This window comes from Mustela nivalis, assembly GCF_964662115.1.
Source record: "Mustela nivalis genome assembly, chromosome: 15".
In the NCBI taxonomy this organism is placed as follows: Eukaryota; Metazoa; Chordata; class Mammalia; order Carnivora; family Mustelidae; genus Mustela; species Mustela nivalis.
Window position 1 is genome coordinate 8,741,180 of NC_139034.1, and position 19,180 is coordinate 8,760,359.

The 19,180-nt window shown below is 45.8% G+C and overlaps 2 protein-coding genes across 3 annotated transcripts in view; one reads left to right on the forward strand and one right to left on the reverse strand.

Moving 5' to 3' along the window:
- The window catches only part of LOC309848890 (uncharacterized protein), a gene marked incomplete at its 5' end in the record, with an annotated part of 137,005 nt that overhangs the window by 29,673 nt on the left and 88,152 nt on the right, over positions 1 to 19,180 (forward strand). Inside the window, 1 exon segment of the mRNA XM_082700931.1 lies at positions 572 to 712. Within this exon segment, the coding sequence (XP_082557057.1) occupies positions 572 to 712 (141 nt within the window).
- On the reverse strand, positions 6,411 to 11,711 carry LOC309848885 (ral guanine nucleotide dissociation stimulator-like). Of its 2 annotated transcripts, none has more exons than XM_082700928.1 (6): positions 11,445 to 11,711; positions 10,468 to 10,575; positions 8,894 to 9,087; positions 8,248 to 8,307; positions 7,118 to 7,317; positions 6,411 to 6,866 (listed from the first exon to the last, which is right to left on the reverse strand). In XM_082700928.1, the coding sequence occupies exons 2-6, from the start codon at positions 10,558 to 10,560 to the stop codon at positions 6,556 to 6,558; spliced, it is 858 nt and encodes a 285-aa protein (XP_082557054.1). In that variant the 5' UTR covers positions 10,561 to 10,575; positions 11,445 to 11,711; the 3' UTR covers positions 6,411 to 6,555. The 2 variants fall into 2 exon arrangements, with proteins under 2 accessions (XP_082557054.1, XP_082557053.1); XM_082700927.1 differs by having other exon boundaries at positions 10,972 to 11,508.

Here is a 19,180-nt window from a genome sequence, read left to right on the forward strand (position 1 = left end):
TGTTTTACAGGACCTTTGTTATCATTCTTTTCAGGACTGTTTAAGCTGATCCCTATTTTCGATTCGAAGCTGTAGTGTGTGGAAAGAGAGCTACACGTAGTTTCATTGATTATCACTCTCAAAGTAGCCATCTTGGAATTTATTTCAGAAATCACAAAGGATTGTAATCCAGTTTAGAATCCGTTCGTCCTTTTATCTTCTTTGCTCTCTTTCTCTCAGTCCAAGGCCAGTTTTGCAGGGGAGGGAAGTATAAAAAGACAGTTACCCTTCAAGAAATCATGGGGAGATCAGAACCCAGGCTTTCTTTGCTTACACCCTTGGTATTTCCAGGATTAGGGAAGGTTTACCCAAGAGGTCTGTGTGTGGCTCTTTTACCTGCAGAAGTTTTAAAGTATTAGCTCCTGAAATGAACTCCCTCGTCTGCCCCACCCCCAGCAGGGGCCTGCAGTCCCCACTCAGGTGAGGCTCTGATACAGCGATGATAAGTGCATTGAAAATGACCCTCCCTATAATTTTTTTAAGTGAGAAGCATCATTAATGACTGGTGATTATATATGTGTGTTTTCTCCAGGCTAGTGGCGAGAGGGTGGATTTAACAATTGCTAGGCCGGGGAAATCCCAGCCTGGTAACCCTGTCCAGGACGCAGGAGCTCAGAGTAGCAGCCAGCACCATGCACAGCCGCTGTACCACAACAGTCCCAGCTCACACAAGGTGAGGCCTCGAGTTTGCATGTTTTCATTCATCTGCCCTCAGGGAATCCTTGTGACAAACTGGTAAGATTTAAATGAGGGCTGTTACTCTGTTGGAAAAGGTGAGCACAAGGTGTTTGGGGGTGTGGAATGTGTGTTTGGCTACCTTGAGAGTCCCTGTACAGTCTGTTCCTCAGCCAGTAGGGGTGGTTTCTTAGTAAGAAGGTCCCTCTGCCAGATTGATGAGAAGTGTTTGATCTTCTAGAAAGACTTCTTTGTTTGGTCCTGCTTGAAAGTGGGATTTATCTTGGTTTGCTCATTCAGTTGTAACAGGAGGTTATGTAACTGAAAAAAAGACAATGACCAACAAGTCCATACTTAGCGGTTGGGCAGTTTGCCTACAACAACAGAATTCCCTATGTGAATATGAAGCATAAATCATACTTTCTGATACGTACATGCAAAACACAGAAAGCATTTCTTTTTATGTTACAGTTCATAGGAATACTACCCTAGATCATTTTAAATTCCCGTATGTTGAGCTTTTTGCTGCATCTTTCATATTTCAGTGCTTTGCTAATAGATTCCTAGGTCATTTATCTGTGCCAAAAATTCTGATGTTGTCTCACTTTGGATGCTGAAATCAGTAGAAGTCAAAAAACAGTGGCACTTTACTGTGTTCTCAGTGTTATTTACTTCATTTCATCTTTCATTTGAACTCAACTTCTAGTAGGCCAGAATTTTTACAATGATGCTATTTACCAACTGTGTGAAAATCACACATCGGAACCTTCCTATTGATTTTTTGTTTGTTTGTTTGCTTTTACTTCCTATAGTTTTTAAGTAGACCAGTAAATAAGTTTTAATTTAGCAAAGCAATTTAATTTTACTTAAGGAGAATGACTTGAGAAACACATGTTTAGTTTAAAGTGGCTTCTTAATGTAAGTACAATTTGAGAGAATAACTCTGTAATGTCACAGGAGCCCAAGAAAGCATTATTTATTTTTGTATTTATTTATTTTTAAGATTTTATTTATTCATTTGACACACAGAGATCACAAGTAGGCAGAGAGGCAGGCAGAGAGAGAGAGAGAGAGAGAGAGAGAAGCAGGCTCCCCGCTGAGCAGAGAGCCCGATGTGGGACTCGATCCCAGGAGCCCGAGATCATGACCCGAGCCGAAGGCAGTGGCTCAACACCCTGAGCTACCCAGGCGCCCCAAGAAAGCATCATTTAAAGGCACAAGTATTTTTGGCCCATCAGGTTTATCTTGTTTTCTGAGCTGAAGTATACACTTGTCACTGGTCTTTGTTCAGTTAAAACTTTTAAGAAATTATAAGCACAAACTTCATCTTATTTTTGAACAGAATACAAAATGTGTGAAGGGAACCTATAATTTTGCTTTCACAATGATGACTACGAAAAGCAGTTATTGTTTCGAAAAGGAATTTGAATAGGAGTTGTTCATATAGCTGGTCCTTGATTTACAAGTTACCTATATATACATATTCCTAAAGAATCATGATTAAGGCAAAAGTTGGTAACTGAATCCATGAATTCTACAGAAAGTGGAAATATGGGTGCTCAAAGACAATGCTACAAATTTAACCATTTCAGCGTTCATATAGAGGACGATTTATGTCCTTTTTTTTGTTTTGGGCACAAATATTTTTCTTTTTACTAGTTCCTCTTCCTTAATTTTAAGTGGTGGTGTTTTAAATAGCAATGCTGAATTCTTACTCTAGGTGCTCTGTAAACCTGCTTGTTAGAACAGCCACATTAAATGTAATTTTAAGCATTAATTTAGCAATTTACCATTAACATACAGCATTTGTGATGTCAAATCCTACTTTAAAATATAAAGGTCTCCTAGGGAAAACAAATACAAATTTATCAAAACAACCTGTTCAGAGGATAATCATTGTTAAAAATTAAAGCACACATTACTCTATTACTAAGCCCCTGCGTAGCCCCTGCTTGGAAACATTCATCCAGTGTTAAGCCCTTAGAAGTTTCCATGAAGTATACCAAGAGTAATCTGTGAAGTTTGGCTAAAATGCATACATCTCAGCCATTTGGAGGAATAAAACAACCACCTCTAATTGACTCGATACCTGACAGACACAAGCGTTGAAGTCAATGTGCTCCCAGCTGAGTTTACCTGGATTGTCTTCATAATCACGTGGGTCTTGCCCAGTTTTGAAGGATACGAACATAGATGTCATATGCTATGATACCACCTGTGGACGTTTACAGGTTTTCTATGAGGTCAAAATTCTAGGAACTCTAGGCTATTTAAGTAGTGCCCTCAAGAAAATTTCAGAGTGTTGGTTTCAGGAGCAGAGAAGAGCAGACACCCCTGCCGGTGCAGGGCTTGACTGACACGTCGTACCTGTCCGCTCTGAAGCAGTGTCACTAAAGGAAATGTTACAGTTCTAGCAAAAGAACTCATCTAGTTCTGCTGTTGATATTGTTAGTCGTGGTAATAGTTATCTTGTTATCTACACTATGCTGTTACAGTATATGTGTTAAGGAACCTTTTGAGATAGGAGCTTCCATTATTACACTTAATGGGATAGCACCATTGTAGTGTGGATGCATATAGCATCATGCTGTATGAACATAGACAACTACATATGAATACATGTTTATGTATATACACTATGTGTGTGTATGTGTATTTTTTTTTAAACTTGAATCACCTCAAATCCCAGTGTGATCATGCGTAGCTATATAATTTGGAGCAAATTACATGAACTTTCTTTTTTTTTTTTTTTAAGATTTTATTTATTTATTTGACAGACAGAGATCACAAGTAGGCAGAGAGGCAGGCAGAGAGAGAGGAGGAAACAGGCCCCCCGCTGAGCAGAGAGCCGGATGCGGGGCTCAATCCCAGGACTCTGAGATCATGACCTGAGCCGAAGGCAGCGGCTTAACCCACTGAGCCACCCAGGTGCCCCTACATGACCTTTCTAATAAGGCTATTTCCTTGTTTATAAAATGGGGCCAACCATAGGATTTACACTCCGGACCATTGTAGTGAAATGTAATGAAGCCATGAAAATGAAATAATACATGTGAAACCATTTGCTTTACACATAGTAAATCTTCAATAAATGTTAGTTACTATTGCTATTTTAATATTAATATTTCATAGGTACCCATTGTTTTTTATGGCATTCTAATTTAAAAAAAGGTGATGTTTTAAAGTTTCCTTTTCTTCTAGGAGTGTCCCCATAAATAGAAACAATCAATATCGGTAAAAATTGCTTTTTCCTGAGAACACAGTTTGTTGGAGAATTTTTCTCTTCCTTAACTTTTTCAAAAATTCAGTTATTTCATATCCTTATAGCTTTCCATGAAGGTTGTGAAGATCAGTTTGCACCCATTTCATGACCGAGCATTCTCATGAGTAAGAAACAGAAGATAGATCTATAGCTTTTTTCTGGCAGTTAACTAAATCCGCACTTTACTTTTGTACTATTCTGTCACCATTTCTCTCAAAGAATAGAGGAGAGAGAGAGAAATAAAATTAATTAGCTTGTCTTCAGAATCTTAAAACTCAAGTGCATTATTTACCTTTGTAGAATTGGCCCTATTTTGACTTCCACATGTCAACAGTCCTGAGTTTTTTCTGTTCCATACATAGTCATATGAACATACAGCCATCCAAAGTCTGACATTGTGATCCCCAGTGTTCGGTGTCATGTTTGTACCATGAGGAACTGTGTATTATTTCTTCAGTAACTGATTTTAACAGTGACTTTATCATTGCCATGGTATTTTTTCCTTCAGTTTCCTTACTTTACTTCAGCTATGTATTATTTATTTTGCAATGAATTTTCTTCTCCTGTGTTAGGATCTTCCCCAGTGTGTTACATGCCAAGAAAAACACATTACTGTAAAGAAGGAACCACCTGAGTCCCTGGGAATGACAGTGGCAGGGGGCAGAGGAAGCAAGAGTGGTGAACTGCCCATCCTTGTAACCAGTGTGCCAGCTCATGGCTGTCTGGCACGTGATGGCCGCATCAAAAGAGGTAAGATAGGAAGGGCTGGGAACAGTGAAACTCTTCCCATCTTCTCCCTGCATGCAACTCATGTTTGAAAAAAGTAACAAATATTCCCCAAATTTTCTATTAAATATGATTTTTTAAAAATCTTCTAAAGTGTCCCTTCCATATATAAGTGTAAAACCTCTCTCTAAGGTTAGAAAAACGCCTAATGGGAAGGAAAATTGCTGCAGTTTGATGATGTTTCCGTTCTCTTTTTTTTAAAGAATTTATTTATTTATCTGACAGACAGAGATTACAAGTAGGCAGAGAGGCAGGCGGGGGGTGGGTGGAGGGGAAGCAGGCTTCCGGCTGAGCAGAGCCCGATGCGGGCTCGATCCTAGGACCTGGGATCATGACCTGAGCTGCAGGCAGAGGCTTTAACCCACTGAGCCACCCAGGCGCCCTTTCCATTATTTTCTAATGTTTATTTAGATCATTGCATTATTTTATGTTGGAAAAAACCCTCTAAAAAATAGAACACTCATCCTTTCCTTCCTAACCTTTTATATAATCCTCGTTGCCCTTTTTTTTATTATTATATTACTTGTCAGGGCAACAAACACCTTTTTTTCTTCCTTAAGCAAAAGATGCTCAAATCACAAGTTTCATTTCTTTGTGTAGACCCAAGGATCTCTTCTCTTTAAGTATTCTGATACATCCACGCTGAGCAAACTCTGTAGGACTATATCTATAAAACTGTGTAACTCTAAAACAGGATATGTTAAAAATTCATTTCTAAGAGCAAAAGATCAAATAATTTTTGAGCAGGAAAGAACTATAGAAATCACTGAAGCCCAAAGAAGAGAAATGAACATGCCCAGGTCCTGCACATTAGCAAAACCAGGTCTAATGACTTGGACGTCCAGTCAAATCACAGTGCCTCAAGCCACATTTTTTCCTATATATGATGAAATTATCTTAAAGTTTTGAGTTGTTTTGGAATGTTTTCCATGAATTGGATTTTTCCCTCGATATCGTAAGAATGACAGAGATGTGAAAAATTACAAATAACAGGATGTATAGGGAAGATAATGACTTGGTAGCTCATCTCATTTTCTGGTTTATTCCTTTGGACAGGTGATATATTGCTGAATATCAATGGCATTGATTTGAACAATTGAAGTCACAGTGAGGCCATGGCTATGCTAAAAGCCAGCACCGCGTCCCCTGCTGTTGTCCTGAAAGCACTTGAGGTCCAGACTGTCGAGGAGGCAGCCCAGGCTACCGAAGAGCAGCCAGGCACCTTCAGCGAGAATGAGTAGGACTCCAGCTGGTCGCCGTCGTGGCTCATGTGGCTTGGGCTTCCAAGGTACTGACAGCGTTTCAGCAGTTTCATGGAATAATCGTAGTGACAACATTTCTCAGTATGGAACACAGTAAATTCATTTGTCCAGGATGTGAGGGGGAAGGTCCTGGTCAGAGATGAAGTGGCAATGGCATATCAAGTTATAGAAGAAAAGGGTATTTTTTTCCTTAGTTTATTATATTTTAAAAGATAAATTTAGAGAGAAGAGCAGTGGTTGCAGGGACTGGGGGAGGGACAGAGCAGTGAGCAATGAGGAGCGTGGGTGTCTCTGTGACAGAAACGTCGTAGAACGACATGGTTGTGCAACACTCTGGATGGACCTAATGAGACCTCCATATCCCACTGCAAAGGATGCGAGTAAAATGTTATATAAACTCAAATTCTACTTTATTTAATAAATAACATCTATGAAGTAATTATAGAGGTGAATACAGAAAACAAATACGATAAAGAAGGAAATGATGGGGGAGGGGGAGTCATGCTCTGGAGCTGCAGCCAGTACAAGCTGCTACTCGGGGGCCGAGCCTGCTTGCTCCACGGAGGCAGGGGGCGGCAGCTCGGTGGCAGGACCCTGCTGGTCATCCAGGAAAGTCAAAAGGCCTGGTGGCTCTTCCGTGGCAGAGAAGTGAACGAGGGCCCTGACGACCATCTGCCCTGGCCCCAATGGGTCAGGGGGGGTCACTGGTCTTCCTAACCCATAGTGAGCAGCCATAGCAGGGATGGCGGGGGCCAGCTCAGGCCCCAGAGGTGCAGCAGGTGCCAGAGTGGCTGGTGGAACAACTTCCCGAGACACATCCTGATCTGGCTCTGGGGCCGGTGCTGTAGCTCCAAGAAGAGAAAGCATCATCAGCTTGATTGACTTCCCTTTTGCCTTTCCCTTTCCCCACCACTCAGCGTGGCCTGCGTTCAAGACCCAGCCCCCAGAAGGTGTCCCCGATGGAAGCCCATGGGGACAGGGATCTGAGACGACTCACTCTCTTCGGCCCAATTACAATCTACGGAGGCTTCCTCAGGGTGGCCCACCCTGCCTCCGCCTCAGGCCCACATGAGTCACCCCCAGTCCTCCTCACCCCTAGCCTCTGGCTCCGTGGTCTTTTCAGGAGCGCATTGCCTTTCTGGAAGCAGAAGCTGGGCACGGCGCTGCAGGTCCGAGCCCGGCACATTGACCTGCAGGTAGGCCAGCAGCGTGTGCAAGCTGGGAAACTCCGGAGGCTGCACAAAATCCCCTGGATACTTTTCCACCCAGGTGTTCAGGATGGCATAGACGGCCCTGGGGACAGACATGGAGGCAGAGAAGTCAGAGGACAGGGTACGCATCCAAACCAAAATCCCAGGGAACCTATGTGGGAACCTGGGCCCCTGGGCTGTCAGCTCCTGTCTGAGACCAGTCGGACTCCTTGTCCAATTGCGACCTGGCAGTCCTGCGTGAGAAAGGCCTGCTCCCACACGGCAGGCTGGCCAAAAGCCGCTAGGAGTGGGAGTCCTTGGTCAATGGGGGGAGCATTTCTGGACTTCTTAGGGGAGCTGGACACACTCCTCAGTCTGTCTCCTTGCCCACGAGCCACTTGAATTCAACTGCATGTGCCTGGGGAGAAGTGGTGTCTGGCCTCTTAATTACCCTCACTGCACTCGCCTCTGCTCAGTGAAGATCCAACCGAGGAGGGAACAAAGGGACTCTGTCTCTAGCCAGGCCTTCCCAGGACCCTCCCCATACCTCCACCGTTACCTCCTCTGCCCGTTCACTAGGTGCCATGAGAGTGGGTCTGTTTCCACTGACACTCACCTCCCACAGGGTGTGGGATGCCTGCTGCTCCCTGGGCTCTACTGGGTCACCCTCTCCCTGAGACCCCTCTGTGCACCCAACGTGCAGGTGCCAGCACTGCTATGTGATGGTTCCTAAATCCTGTGTTCTGGGTCCCAGAATTGGGGCAGAGAGAGGGCTGGGAAGGGGCAGGGATGGAGCATGACCCTCTCAGGGGTGGAAGCTGTCCTCCATCCCCCTCTGCTCTCCCACAGTGCTCACACACCTACCCCAGTTCCCCAGGGCACCTTTCCAATTTCCAGTAGAAGCTCTCAGACATTTACCATAAAGCAGAATAACGAGGTGAGTCTGAAGGTCCGGCAGCCCCTCAAACTCACAGGACCCTCACTACCCTGGTTGAGAGGGAAGGCCCTCCTAAAGCAGCCAAAGCTTACTCACATGTTGCGCTGCTCCTGGGGTCCGCCGACCTCATCATAGCTGGAATAAACACATCCGAATCTAGAGGAGGCCAGGGGGCATCGCATGAGATGTCTGTGGATATTGGCTCTCACCGCCAGACCCTCGACTAGCCTGCAGCCCTGGGGTGCTTTCTGTTCTGTGCAGGGATCCCATTCAGCTCCTGGATAATCGCCTCCACCTACCGGGGCTTCCTGAATGCTTGCTGAATAAAAGGGCCCCAACCAGCCCATCACCGACATCTGAGTGGGCCCGGCCCCTGCTCACCCCCAGGGATGCTTGCTCTGGATTCAGCCAGACACAGGCCCCAGAAGGAGTCTCAGATCTCCCTTTCAGTGGCAAAGGAGCCCAGCTCAAGATCATAGTGAGAGTCAGGGATGAGGCAGAGGCTTCATCATGAGGGGCACAGGAATGAGCAAAGAGCATGCCCACAGGCCCTCCAGCAGAATTTTCCACTGGCGCAGGCTCCCAGGTGTCCTTTCCCTACAAGACCCCACTGAGTCCCTATAATACCTCTGTCCCAGTTAGGAGCAAGGGAAGCTTGGGGAAGCTTGGGGACCTGCCAGAGTCTCACAACAGGAATTGGCCAAATCTCACAGAGCAGTTAGGGGCAGGGGAGGGTGCTCACCTTGCAAAGAGGAGGTCCAGCACCTCCTGGGGGGTGGCCAAGTGACGGTATGTGTCCAGAAAGGTGTGGACACAGTGTAGATCTTGTCTGATGACGGCAGGCACCAGGTGATCTATTGCGGCCTGCAGCTTGTCGGCCCGCTTGGCCATCAGCACCGAGGTCTTGCTCCTCTTCCTGGTTGAACGATTTTTCCCCTGAGGTGAATCAGAGGAGACATGAGTCAGTGCTGTGGCCACCAGGAGGGTTGGGGCTTGGAGGGCAGAATGAGCCCCCAGATCTCAGGGACTTCAGCAAGAGGTGGGACAAGAGAGCCCAGAGTCCGAAAAAGAATCGGGTGACTCAGTGTCTCATTGGGTTCAGCCTAAAGCTCTTGGTTTTGCTTCAGGTCATGGTCTCCGTGTTCTGAGGCTGCGATCCTCGTAGGGCTGTGTCCATAGGGCAGTGTCTGCTTGAGGATTCTGTTTCTCGGTCTACTTCTCCCCACTCTCCCCCTGTCTCTCTCTCAAATCCATCAATCAGCCAATCAGTTAAGAAGCCTTTAAGGCAATGAGAAAATGTTCTTGGTATCCATACAAAGAATTGAAAGAAATGATGTCTGAACTTGCTAGTATCTGAGGTCCCTTTGTGAGCGGAGTATGGATAGCACATCCCTGCCTGAGTGGCATGGATCCTGTGATTTCTGATAACATAGCCCATTCTTTTTACTTTTTTGAAAGACTTGTTATTTATTTATTTGACAGAGAGAGAGGTGACAAGTAGGCAGAGAGGCAGCCAGACATAAAGGGGGAAGCAGGCTCCCTGCTGAGCAGAGGACCCCACGCCCCCGACGTGGGCCTCGATCCCAGGACTGTGAGACCCAGGACCCATGACCTGAGCTGCAGGCAGAGGCTGAAACCCCTGAGCCACCCCGGCACCCAACATATCCCATTCTTGAGATGAGAACACAGAGATGTTTAAGGCGAGAGGGCTTAGGATAAGAAGGCACGGAGGCTGTAGGATGCAGCACTGTGCCTTGGCCAGAGAAGGGGATTACATCCAGTCCTGCCCCAGTAAAGGGCTCCATGGCTGTGATCAATGACTGGCCTTCCGGACTGCCGTGCAGTGCAGTGCAGTGAGGCCCCTGTTCCTTTTCCTTGGGGTGTGTGGGGGGGCAACAATGTGTTCCATCAATACCAAAGCGCAGAGCAAGAGACAGAGTACCATGTCCCTTTGGATCAAAGTCTCCCAATCCAGTCTTTGCAAGACTTGCAGAAGCTGAGGAAGGACTGTTGGGCCAGTGGGGGCACCTGGGAGCACGAGTTAGGAAAATGCCTTGGCCAGGGCAAAAGGAGTCTAAATCAACGGGATGAAACCTGGTCTAAAGTCTCTTTAATGATACTCCTATAAGTATGTGGACAATGGCAGTGCTTCTGTCCAAGGCGTGGGCAGAACGTTGTGGGCCAGTTTGGGGAAGAGATGGGATGCAGATTCACGGGAGTACAGGACTCTAGGAGGCCAGGTTGGCTTCTAGGAAGTGGGGCCCTTGGTGCTGCATGGGCGCCCCGGGGTTGGGTCTCCCCAGCACCTGCACTCACCCTGAGCCAGCGCCAGACTCTGTTGGCCGTGTGCGGCTTCGTGTCCTTGGAGGAAGGAGAGCAGGCAATCTCCTCGGTCACCTCCTGCACCATGTCCTCTGGGGCGTTCTTTAAAGACAGTGCCCGGCAGGCAGGCAGGAGGACTTAGAGCCCTGTCTGGAGGCCTTTGCTGGTCTTCAGACCCAGGGCGCTCCATTCCAGACACACCACAGCCCAGGTGGCAGAGCCCTCCCCCAAGGAGAGAAACGTGGCCCAGCTTCAGGGCCTTGGATGTGCTCTGGCACAGCTCAGTCACCTCAGGAATCCCCTGTGCACCCTGCCCACCCTGACATTGGTGTGAACAAGAAGGGATCACAAGAGTATCCACTGTACTCACCCTCCTCCAGCCCATGGGCAGGAACCCCCACATATCCCTCCTCCCCTCAAACTCCAGAGAAAGGGATGGGGCTTCCCTAGGACGGTTCAGAGGGGTGGGCATCGCCTAGTCTCCTCAGTAGTAAGTACCTTATGGCGTCTCCCTCGAAAGGTCCTGCGGCATTGGGGGGGTGGTTTTAGCCAATGTCTGCAGCATGGGAACAAGTCATTTTCTTGGGGGTTCTGGTACCCAGAGCCCCAGAAACTAGGTACACAACAGGAAAACATCTTTCTGTGTCAAGGTCCTGAGTCCAGTAACCCTGCTACTGGACTAGACTGGCTGCCTGGTTGCAGGGGTTCCAAGTTCTGAAGGCCTTTGTGATCCAGGCAGTGACATCACTTCCTGAGATGCCCTATCAGGGCCCACTCCTGATTGGACCCCTACACGAACAGTGCTCCCATCTGCCATCTCCTCTTCCCCCTTCTGCATGCAAGGCCACATCTTATCTGTACACAGTGACCCCAACACACCCCTCTCCACAGGCCCCCAGGGAAGGTCTGGGAGCAGCCAGGGCCCCAGCTTGCAAACACACCTGGTTTCAGACACAAGTCTCTATTCTTACCTGGTTCAGACCCTAGATAAGCCATTGTGGCAGACAAGGATGGTCTTCTTGCCAAATATGGATGAGTCCAGCATGTCTTTCTATCAGATGTCCACAGGCATAGGTTGGATAATAGCTATGATGTTAGAGGAGGGCTGTCACATGTAGGAAATACCTCCCACCCAATTTCCTCCCTCCTGTCAACTTCTTGGAATCTGCTACTAATCAGATCCCACCCCACAGTCCCTCCTGGGGTGTGTGTTTGTGTGCACCAGCACACAAGCTCCTGTGTGCACACATGTGTTCATCGGTGCTCACATTCTGGAGTCCCAGAAAGGACAGCCCCACTTACAGATGGCTGGGTAATAGCTTCCCAAGGTCTTAGGCTTTTTCTTTTCAATGCAAACTCTAAAGAAGGGACTGGAGTCTTGGCCCTTGATGGTCAGAATGTGCCCTTAGCCCTAGAGACCGCCTGTCCCGGGATGCAGGCCATTCTCTCCTTTCCAAAGTGTGTGATGCAGATAGGGGTCCATCCAGTGGGTCGCCATGACCCGGGATCCTCCTCAGACAAGAACCTGGGCATATGTCTCCTGTCTAGGAGACCAATGATCACCCTCAGCCCGATAACATTTCCAGGCCAACAGCCACTTCCTTCCAGAAAAACTTTTCCAGAGCCCCCAGTGAATGGCTACGTTGCATCCAGGACCCCAACTTTGAGGATACTCAAAGAGCTGGGTTCAAGCCGGCTAAGCATCCATACCAGTCTGATTCTGGGCAAGGCCCGGACCCTTCAGGGATCTTCACAGTCTCCCTTCGGGGGCTCCATTGGTTCCACAACTCCTGTGTAGACATGTTTGTGTGACCCCTCCCCAGAGTGTGGTCTGGACTTGGTGATTCACTTCCATGTCACAGAACGTGGCCACGTGACCCAAAGGCCCTTCTGAGATTTTGTTCGAAAACTCATTGCCCAGCCCCATGTTGACTCGGATCCATGTTCTCTCTCCAATCTTCATACTGGAGCACAAGCCCCTAGGTTGAACCATGACCCAGACATACGCACATGGCCCAGCCCTGTGGGCCCACAGCAGACAAAAGTCAGGTCTTTGAGATGGGCTGTATCTGGCCCATGCCCCTGAGTGCGCTCAGGTTCTCAGTGAAGCAGGTCCTCCCTTGGTGTTGTCAGCAGCCCAGTTTAAGGAGAGTCTCTGGCAGGAGCCCCCAGCAGAGCACTGCTGGATTGCTGATCCCCTGAGACCACGAGGCAGCATTTGTTGGTTCAGCCACTGAGTGTGGGGAAGTGTGGTCACACAGCCCTGGGAGAAGGGCACTGATACTGACCAACTTCCCGGGCCCTGGCCCTCCTCCCCTCCCACTCTGGTCCTTCCTCAGCTTCTCTGGCCACCCTGGCCCCCTTTTCTAACCTCCAGTCCTCTGCTCCATGGTGCCCTCCGCCAGGTGGAATGCACTCGCATTTGTGCAGGGCTGTCTCCTTCTTTTCCTCCCGCAGGAATTCTCCGTGTCATCTCAGCACAGCCTTGTCATACCCCTCACCGGGTGGAGTTTGGGCCTTAGTTGTGTCCCTTGCTCTTTTGCTGTGGAGCAATCGCTTTTCCCGTTCACATTTTGGTTTCTCGTTTGTCCATCTTCTGCTCTAGACCCTGAGCTCTCACGAGGAGAACCCGCTGGGCTGATAAGCCCTGGCACCATCTGAGTGCGCAGTGCCCAGTGGCTGAATGAACGGGAGACAGGATCCGTCCCAGCACAGACCAGCTTCGTTGTTTGAGCCTCACTGATTTTAGTCCTGTGTACGCTTTTTGTTTTATTTTTAAGTTAACTGTGACTGATGTGAGCCTCGAACTCATAACCCTGAGATCAAGGATCCTAGTGCCTGAGGAAGCCAGGTGCCTCTTTGGTCCTCTTTAAAGGTTTTAGGCTGATCACTATTCAAGTGAACTTGGTCATTTCAACATGCTGTACGGAGCTATATTACATTACGCTGAATGACCATGTAACTCCCCAGGTTTTGGTAGCCTGTCACCACAGAGGTACCCCCCTTGGCAGTGCTGAGTGGATCTTCAGATTGGAGACTGAAATCCTTTCTGTGTTCTTCAGGAGCCCAGAGTCTCTCCACCATCGGCCTTCTCCCTCCTTGGGATGACATGCACCTCTGACGCCATCAGCACAACAAGAAAGATGACAAGGAAATACACACAGGAGGGTGTTTCCGGCCAGGTCTTGAAGGCCTCAAGGTTCACTTTGATGCTCAATTTGTTATGTTTTATTTTAGGATTTTATTTCTTTATTAGAGGGAAAAGAGCACAAGCAGGGGGACTTGATACAGATGTACTGTAAGAAAACTGTATAGCATGTGTGCTTTTTAAAAAAAGATTTTATTTATTTGAGAGAGAGAGAAAGAGAGCATGAGAGGGGGGAGGGTCAAAGGGAGAAGCTGACCCCTTGCTGAGCAGGGAGTGAGTTGCAGGACTCAGTCTTGGGTTTCAGGATCATGACCTGAGCCGAAGGCAGTCGCTTGACCAACTGACACCCAGGAGCCCTAGCTTGAGTACTTTTAAGTTGCTATGATACTAGTAGTCACTAGTTTGTATTGAGTTCTGATTATTTATGAGGCAGTATTTTAAGCAATTTATATTAGTCCAGTTTAGTTTTCATGACAGCTCTATGAGTTAGGCCGTCTTATCTTTGTTATATAAAGAAGAATATGGGCAGAGAGGTTGTTAATAAATGGAAGAGGTTGTCAATAAGTGGAAGAGCTGATACTCTTAACTAGTTTGTTTCCTAAGAGTACTTGCTGGCTAAATTGCTCTATCGTACAAGCAAGGCAGAAAAATATGTTTTTAAAAATCTGTCATCCATTAAATAAAAACCATATTAAGCTTTTTAACTATTAAAAATTCTGATGACTTGCCAGTCTTATGTCTTAGTTATAAATGTTAATGAGGCTCATGATTTTTGCCATTCATATGTACTTGTTTTTTCTTTTTTTTTTTTTTTTTAAGATTTTATTTATTTATTTGACAGACAGAAATCACAAGCAGGCAGAGAGGCAGGCACGGAGAGAGGAGGAAGCAGGATCCCTGCTGAGCAGAGAGCCCGATGCGGGGCTCAATCCCAGGACTCTGAGATCATGACCTGAGCCGAAGGCAGTGGCTTAACCCACTGAGCCATCCAGGCGCCCCTGTACTTGTTTTTTCTTTCTATGGTATAATCTATGTCATTTTTTCTTTGTTGGCACTCTTGCCTCCCTTGTGTAGTTTGAAGTCTTTCATCGTCTCCTCCTGGCTAGTTGTTCCGTCTCTGTGTGCCCAGCTCCCCATCTGTTTAAAGGTGGGTGTTGCGTAGTCTTCTGTAACCTTCCTGAGTGCTAGATGAATGCTTTCTTCCATAGTTCTCTGTGATATCACACAAAATACTTGTCTTTAGTCCCTCTTAGCAATTTGCTGTCCCATTGGGATGTAAGTATACCTGGTTCTTTACCTCTCTAACAACTTCAGGGTTCCAGTTTTAAATTTATTCTTGGGGACACCTGGGTGGCTCAGTTGGTTAAGAGGCTGCCTTCCACTCGGGTCATGATCCCAGAGTCCTGGGATCGAGTCCCACATCGGGCTCCTTGCTCAGCAGGAGGCCTGCTTCTCTTTCTGTCTCTGCCTGTGCTCACTCTCTCTGACAAAACAAAAAAAAAGAAAGAAAAGAAAAGAAAAAACAATTTATTCTTGCATCAGATAAGAGGGGCTTTACAGTTACTTAGTTTGTAGGATTTTTTAGTTGTTAGCTAGGCTCTTTCTCAGCTGTGCACATTCTGCTTATGTTTCCTTCCCACTTCCTGTTCCTAGTCTGTTTCTCCATCGAAGACTGGCTGTTACGCACATGGATACCAGTGTGTGATATGCATTTGGAGAATTGAATCTTTCCCTATAGTTTTAGTCTCAAGTATTGTTTTATGATCCACTTTTTGTCACCATTTTTTTATTGAATGAAATAGTTTTAAAATGCATTTCTCATGCAATCTACTTACTTGACAAAAATAATTTTTCTCAGTGATACAATATTCCACGTTACTTGTCAGGTCCTTGCAGGAACATTTCCTGGAGTGCGGCACAACAGTGCAGAAGGGAAATCCTTTGTCCTCTTTCTTAATAAGGTGATGAGGAAACCGGGAATGAGAAAAAGCTGGATAAAGAAATTCCATAGCAATCTTTTTCAAGAACTTGAAACCCACAACTTATCTTTAGTTTGTGAGGGGAAATTCATTACTTTTACAGCTAAGGGATAGCTTCCAGTTTTCAATAAATTTATCCTATACTTGATTTTTCATGAAATTTGAGATTTTAAAACACACTATCATTGAATGAAGTCTGCAGTCCTAGACATAAGACCGCCACCCACCATACGCAGCCTCTTGAGCCTTTGCTCTGCTTTTCTGCAAGTGGCAGAGCCTCAGATGTATTGCTTCTCACTAATAAATGAATGTGTACCCTTGGCCCTGAGATTGGAAAGGAACAGTGTCACTCAGGGTCCAAGTCTGGATGCAGGAGCACATTGTGGAAGAAGACTGCTGTTTCCACTCCTGTTAAGGAGTTAAGCCATCCCTGTGAAAAGGGGGTTATGCAATCAGGATCTCAGAATAGTATTTGCAGTATACCGTCAACTGTGCTGGTGTATTTCTGGAACTAGTATGTATCTGAATACAGGTTTTTATTGAAGTATTTTTTGAGACATGCACGAAGCCACTATTTGTGCCAACGCCTGTTTTAAGTTTGCTACACAGTGTGGTAGGAATTTAGTTTGAGCAGAGGTTAAAATCAGATTACATACCACTTGTGGATTACCTCTAGGTGAGTTTGGCATTGAAGCAGTGGCTATTCTGTTGTTGGGGCACAAGCTGTCTATCATTTTTCCTTTCAAATCATCTGGGAACCCCCTAATGCTCTCTCTCTAGATGTCCTGGAGCTTTTCATCGGAGACTTGCCCTAGAAAGGAGGAAAACTGATAAAGCTCAGACAGAGATTGAGAATGAAAATGGAACCACTGTAATAGATCTTCCAGGTACTTTATCCCTCGAAACGGACTGTTCAGGGACAGGCACAGAACCTGCTGAGCGCAGCTTGATATCAGCGTCTCTGCCCCCGTGGCCTGAGGAGCCTGGCCTGGACAACCCCGCCTTGGAGGAGAACACGGCCACTGACAGTATGTGCTCTTCACCTTGCTTTTGCTTTTCATCTGTTTTCAAATCAGATATTTCCTTTCTTCTCAGTACTCCCTATTACTTTCCCTCCATGGGGTGTTGTTGTTCTTGTTGTTGTTGTTTTTCCTCTTCAACAAATAATTTTACTGAGATATGCTTCACATATCACATATTCACCTTTTAAGTGTACAAGTCTAACAGTTTGCCGGTTAGAAACAGAAAGGGAGTCTTACCTTGAGGCTTATCCTTCCCCCTCCCCCTCTTCTGTTGTAGTCCACAAATTCACTGGTCATCAGCAGGCTTCTTTTGTTTGTTTGTTTTGATGCCTATTGCTTCTTGACTAAGAAATCCACAGCATCAAGAAGAACAAAAAAATACCTCAGCCTCCGTGCTTGTTCTGTGTCAGCACTGTGCCAAGCACTTTACATATATTAACTTATTAAATGCTTGTACCAATACTGGCTTTTTTTTAATGATGAGGAAACTTAGTCAGGGAGTCATTGGTCAAAGTCTGAGAGCCACGAAATGGCTAGGTATGTATCTGACTCCCAAGGCCATGTGTCTGACTATTGCTGTCCTCTGGTAGCAGCCACTGATCTGTCTACATGACCCACCAGGAAACAGGCAGAAAACCTCTAGTCATAGATCTTGGGCATATCTTAGTAGTTGGCCCTTTGTCTTACTTTTAAATAGGTTTATCTCTTATGAAAATTCCAATTTTTCTACAAATCCCAGTTTTCCCAGCCTTGGCTATAACAATTCTTCTATCTCCTACTGCTCAGATCAAGACCCTCCTCTTCTTGCTTAATGTGGTTATTTTGTCAACCACTACGGTGATTGTATGTCACAGAGTTTGTCTTTTTTATTTCATATGTACTGCCTTGCACTGTTTACAGCTGTTTCATGGGTCAACTGACAAAATGATATTTTGTATATTGATATTTTGTCAATCTGATCAATTAGGACAAGATGATATTTTCTGTATATTTCTTTATCAGATCACTGTGTGGTCCCTAGTGATCTGATGCATAGTAGTTATTTGTTGATTATTTACTGATCACCTTTCAAAGAGGAAGTGTTTTGCTAATCTTACCTATTGGTGTTTTGGTCATTCTGTTTTTCTTATCCCGTGGTATTGCTTTGTTATGAATCATCTATTAACATAAGGTCATCACTAATGATAGACGATAACTTACTTACGTGAAGATAATCAAAATAGAAAACATTTTTCTTTCCACCTGTTTTTCTCCGTCTCGTTTTTAACTTGGCAGCTATGCAGCAGCCGGTTAGTTTTCCGGAAGGCATAATTATAATTACTACAATTGAAATTCACCGGTCTGATCCTTATATTCAGCTAGGAATTAGCATTGTGGGCGGCAATGAAAGGCCACTGATCAACCTTGTTATCCAGGAAGTCTGTCGGCATGGGGTGATCGCCAAAGATGGAAGACTTCTTGCTGGAGACCCAGTTCTTCAGGTATCAATTTTTTAAATGATTTTGTTAACTTGCCTCTTTTGTTGCTCTTATTCATCAATTTAAAACTTAGGAAATTAGGGTACTGTGGAGTCTGACTTCTAAAAAGGTAAGTTTTACTGTTTTTTTTTTTTAGTGCTAAACAGATCAGAATTTATCTGTAATTTCTCTGATTTCCCCCAAACTCATGGAATGTATTTTTACCCCCATCTTAAATTTGATCCCGCATGTGCCTCAGTGTGTGGCTCTCCAGGCCAGCTGGATTCCTCCTGGCTTGGTCTCCACGGTTGTCTATTTCGGGGCCACCTTCACTGCTAAATTCTCTTGTCCCATTGGCTCTATCTCTAGTCCCAGGGTACCATCCATCAGTTACCTTCGTTGTCTGATTCATCCTTCTCTACACGGATTTCTATAATCTAGAAAAGACAGGTCACACAGCACAAGTTACTTAAAACTTACAGCATTGAATTTAAGATAGAATTCGGAAATCATGACCACCTCTTGTTGGCTCTCAAATGCACTCTCATCCACAAACAGCCTGACTCTGCACTAATCCTTGGTGCTACCCTCTCCCTCTTCTCTTTAAAAAGAATGAGCTACTCCAACAAATGAACTTGCTTCGGGCAAGATGATGTTGTGTGTGAGGGCATACTGATGAGCATGAGATGGCCAGAATTCCACTGTTCATGTGAATTCTAGAGTGTATGTGAAAATTGACCTGGATATATGACCCATACAAGTGTATGTGGTACTTGAAGCTAAAAGAATGGATATTTAGGAGAGAAGAAATAGGCATGAATGAGAAAAGATGTCTTCTAGGAACCCAAGCTCAAGGACTCTTGCCTCCTCGATTTCACTGCTGGGTCCTTCCCCACGGTCTGTTGGTATTCACCCCTTCTCTTTTCCCTGCCATCTCTCTGGTCTGTGCCCTCACTGCTTCACGTCTAACCCAGGAGAATCAAAACCCCTGCCTCCCTACTCTGCTCTGAAATCCGGTACGACATTGTCCGGTTAATTCACCTGTGACTCTGCTTTTCCTGGATAGATTGGACCAGAGAATCAAGTCCATACTGATTAATC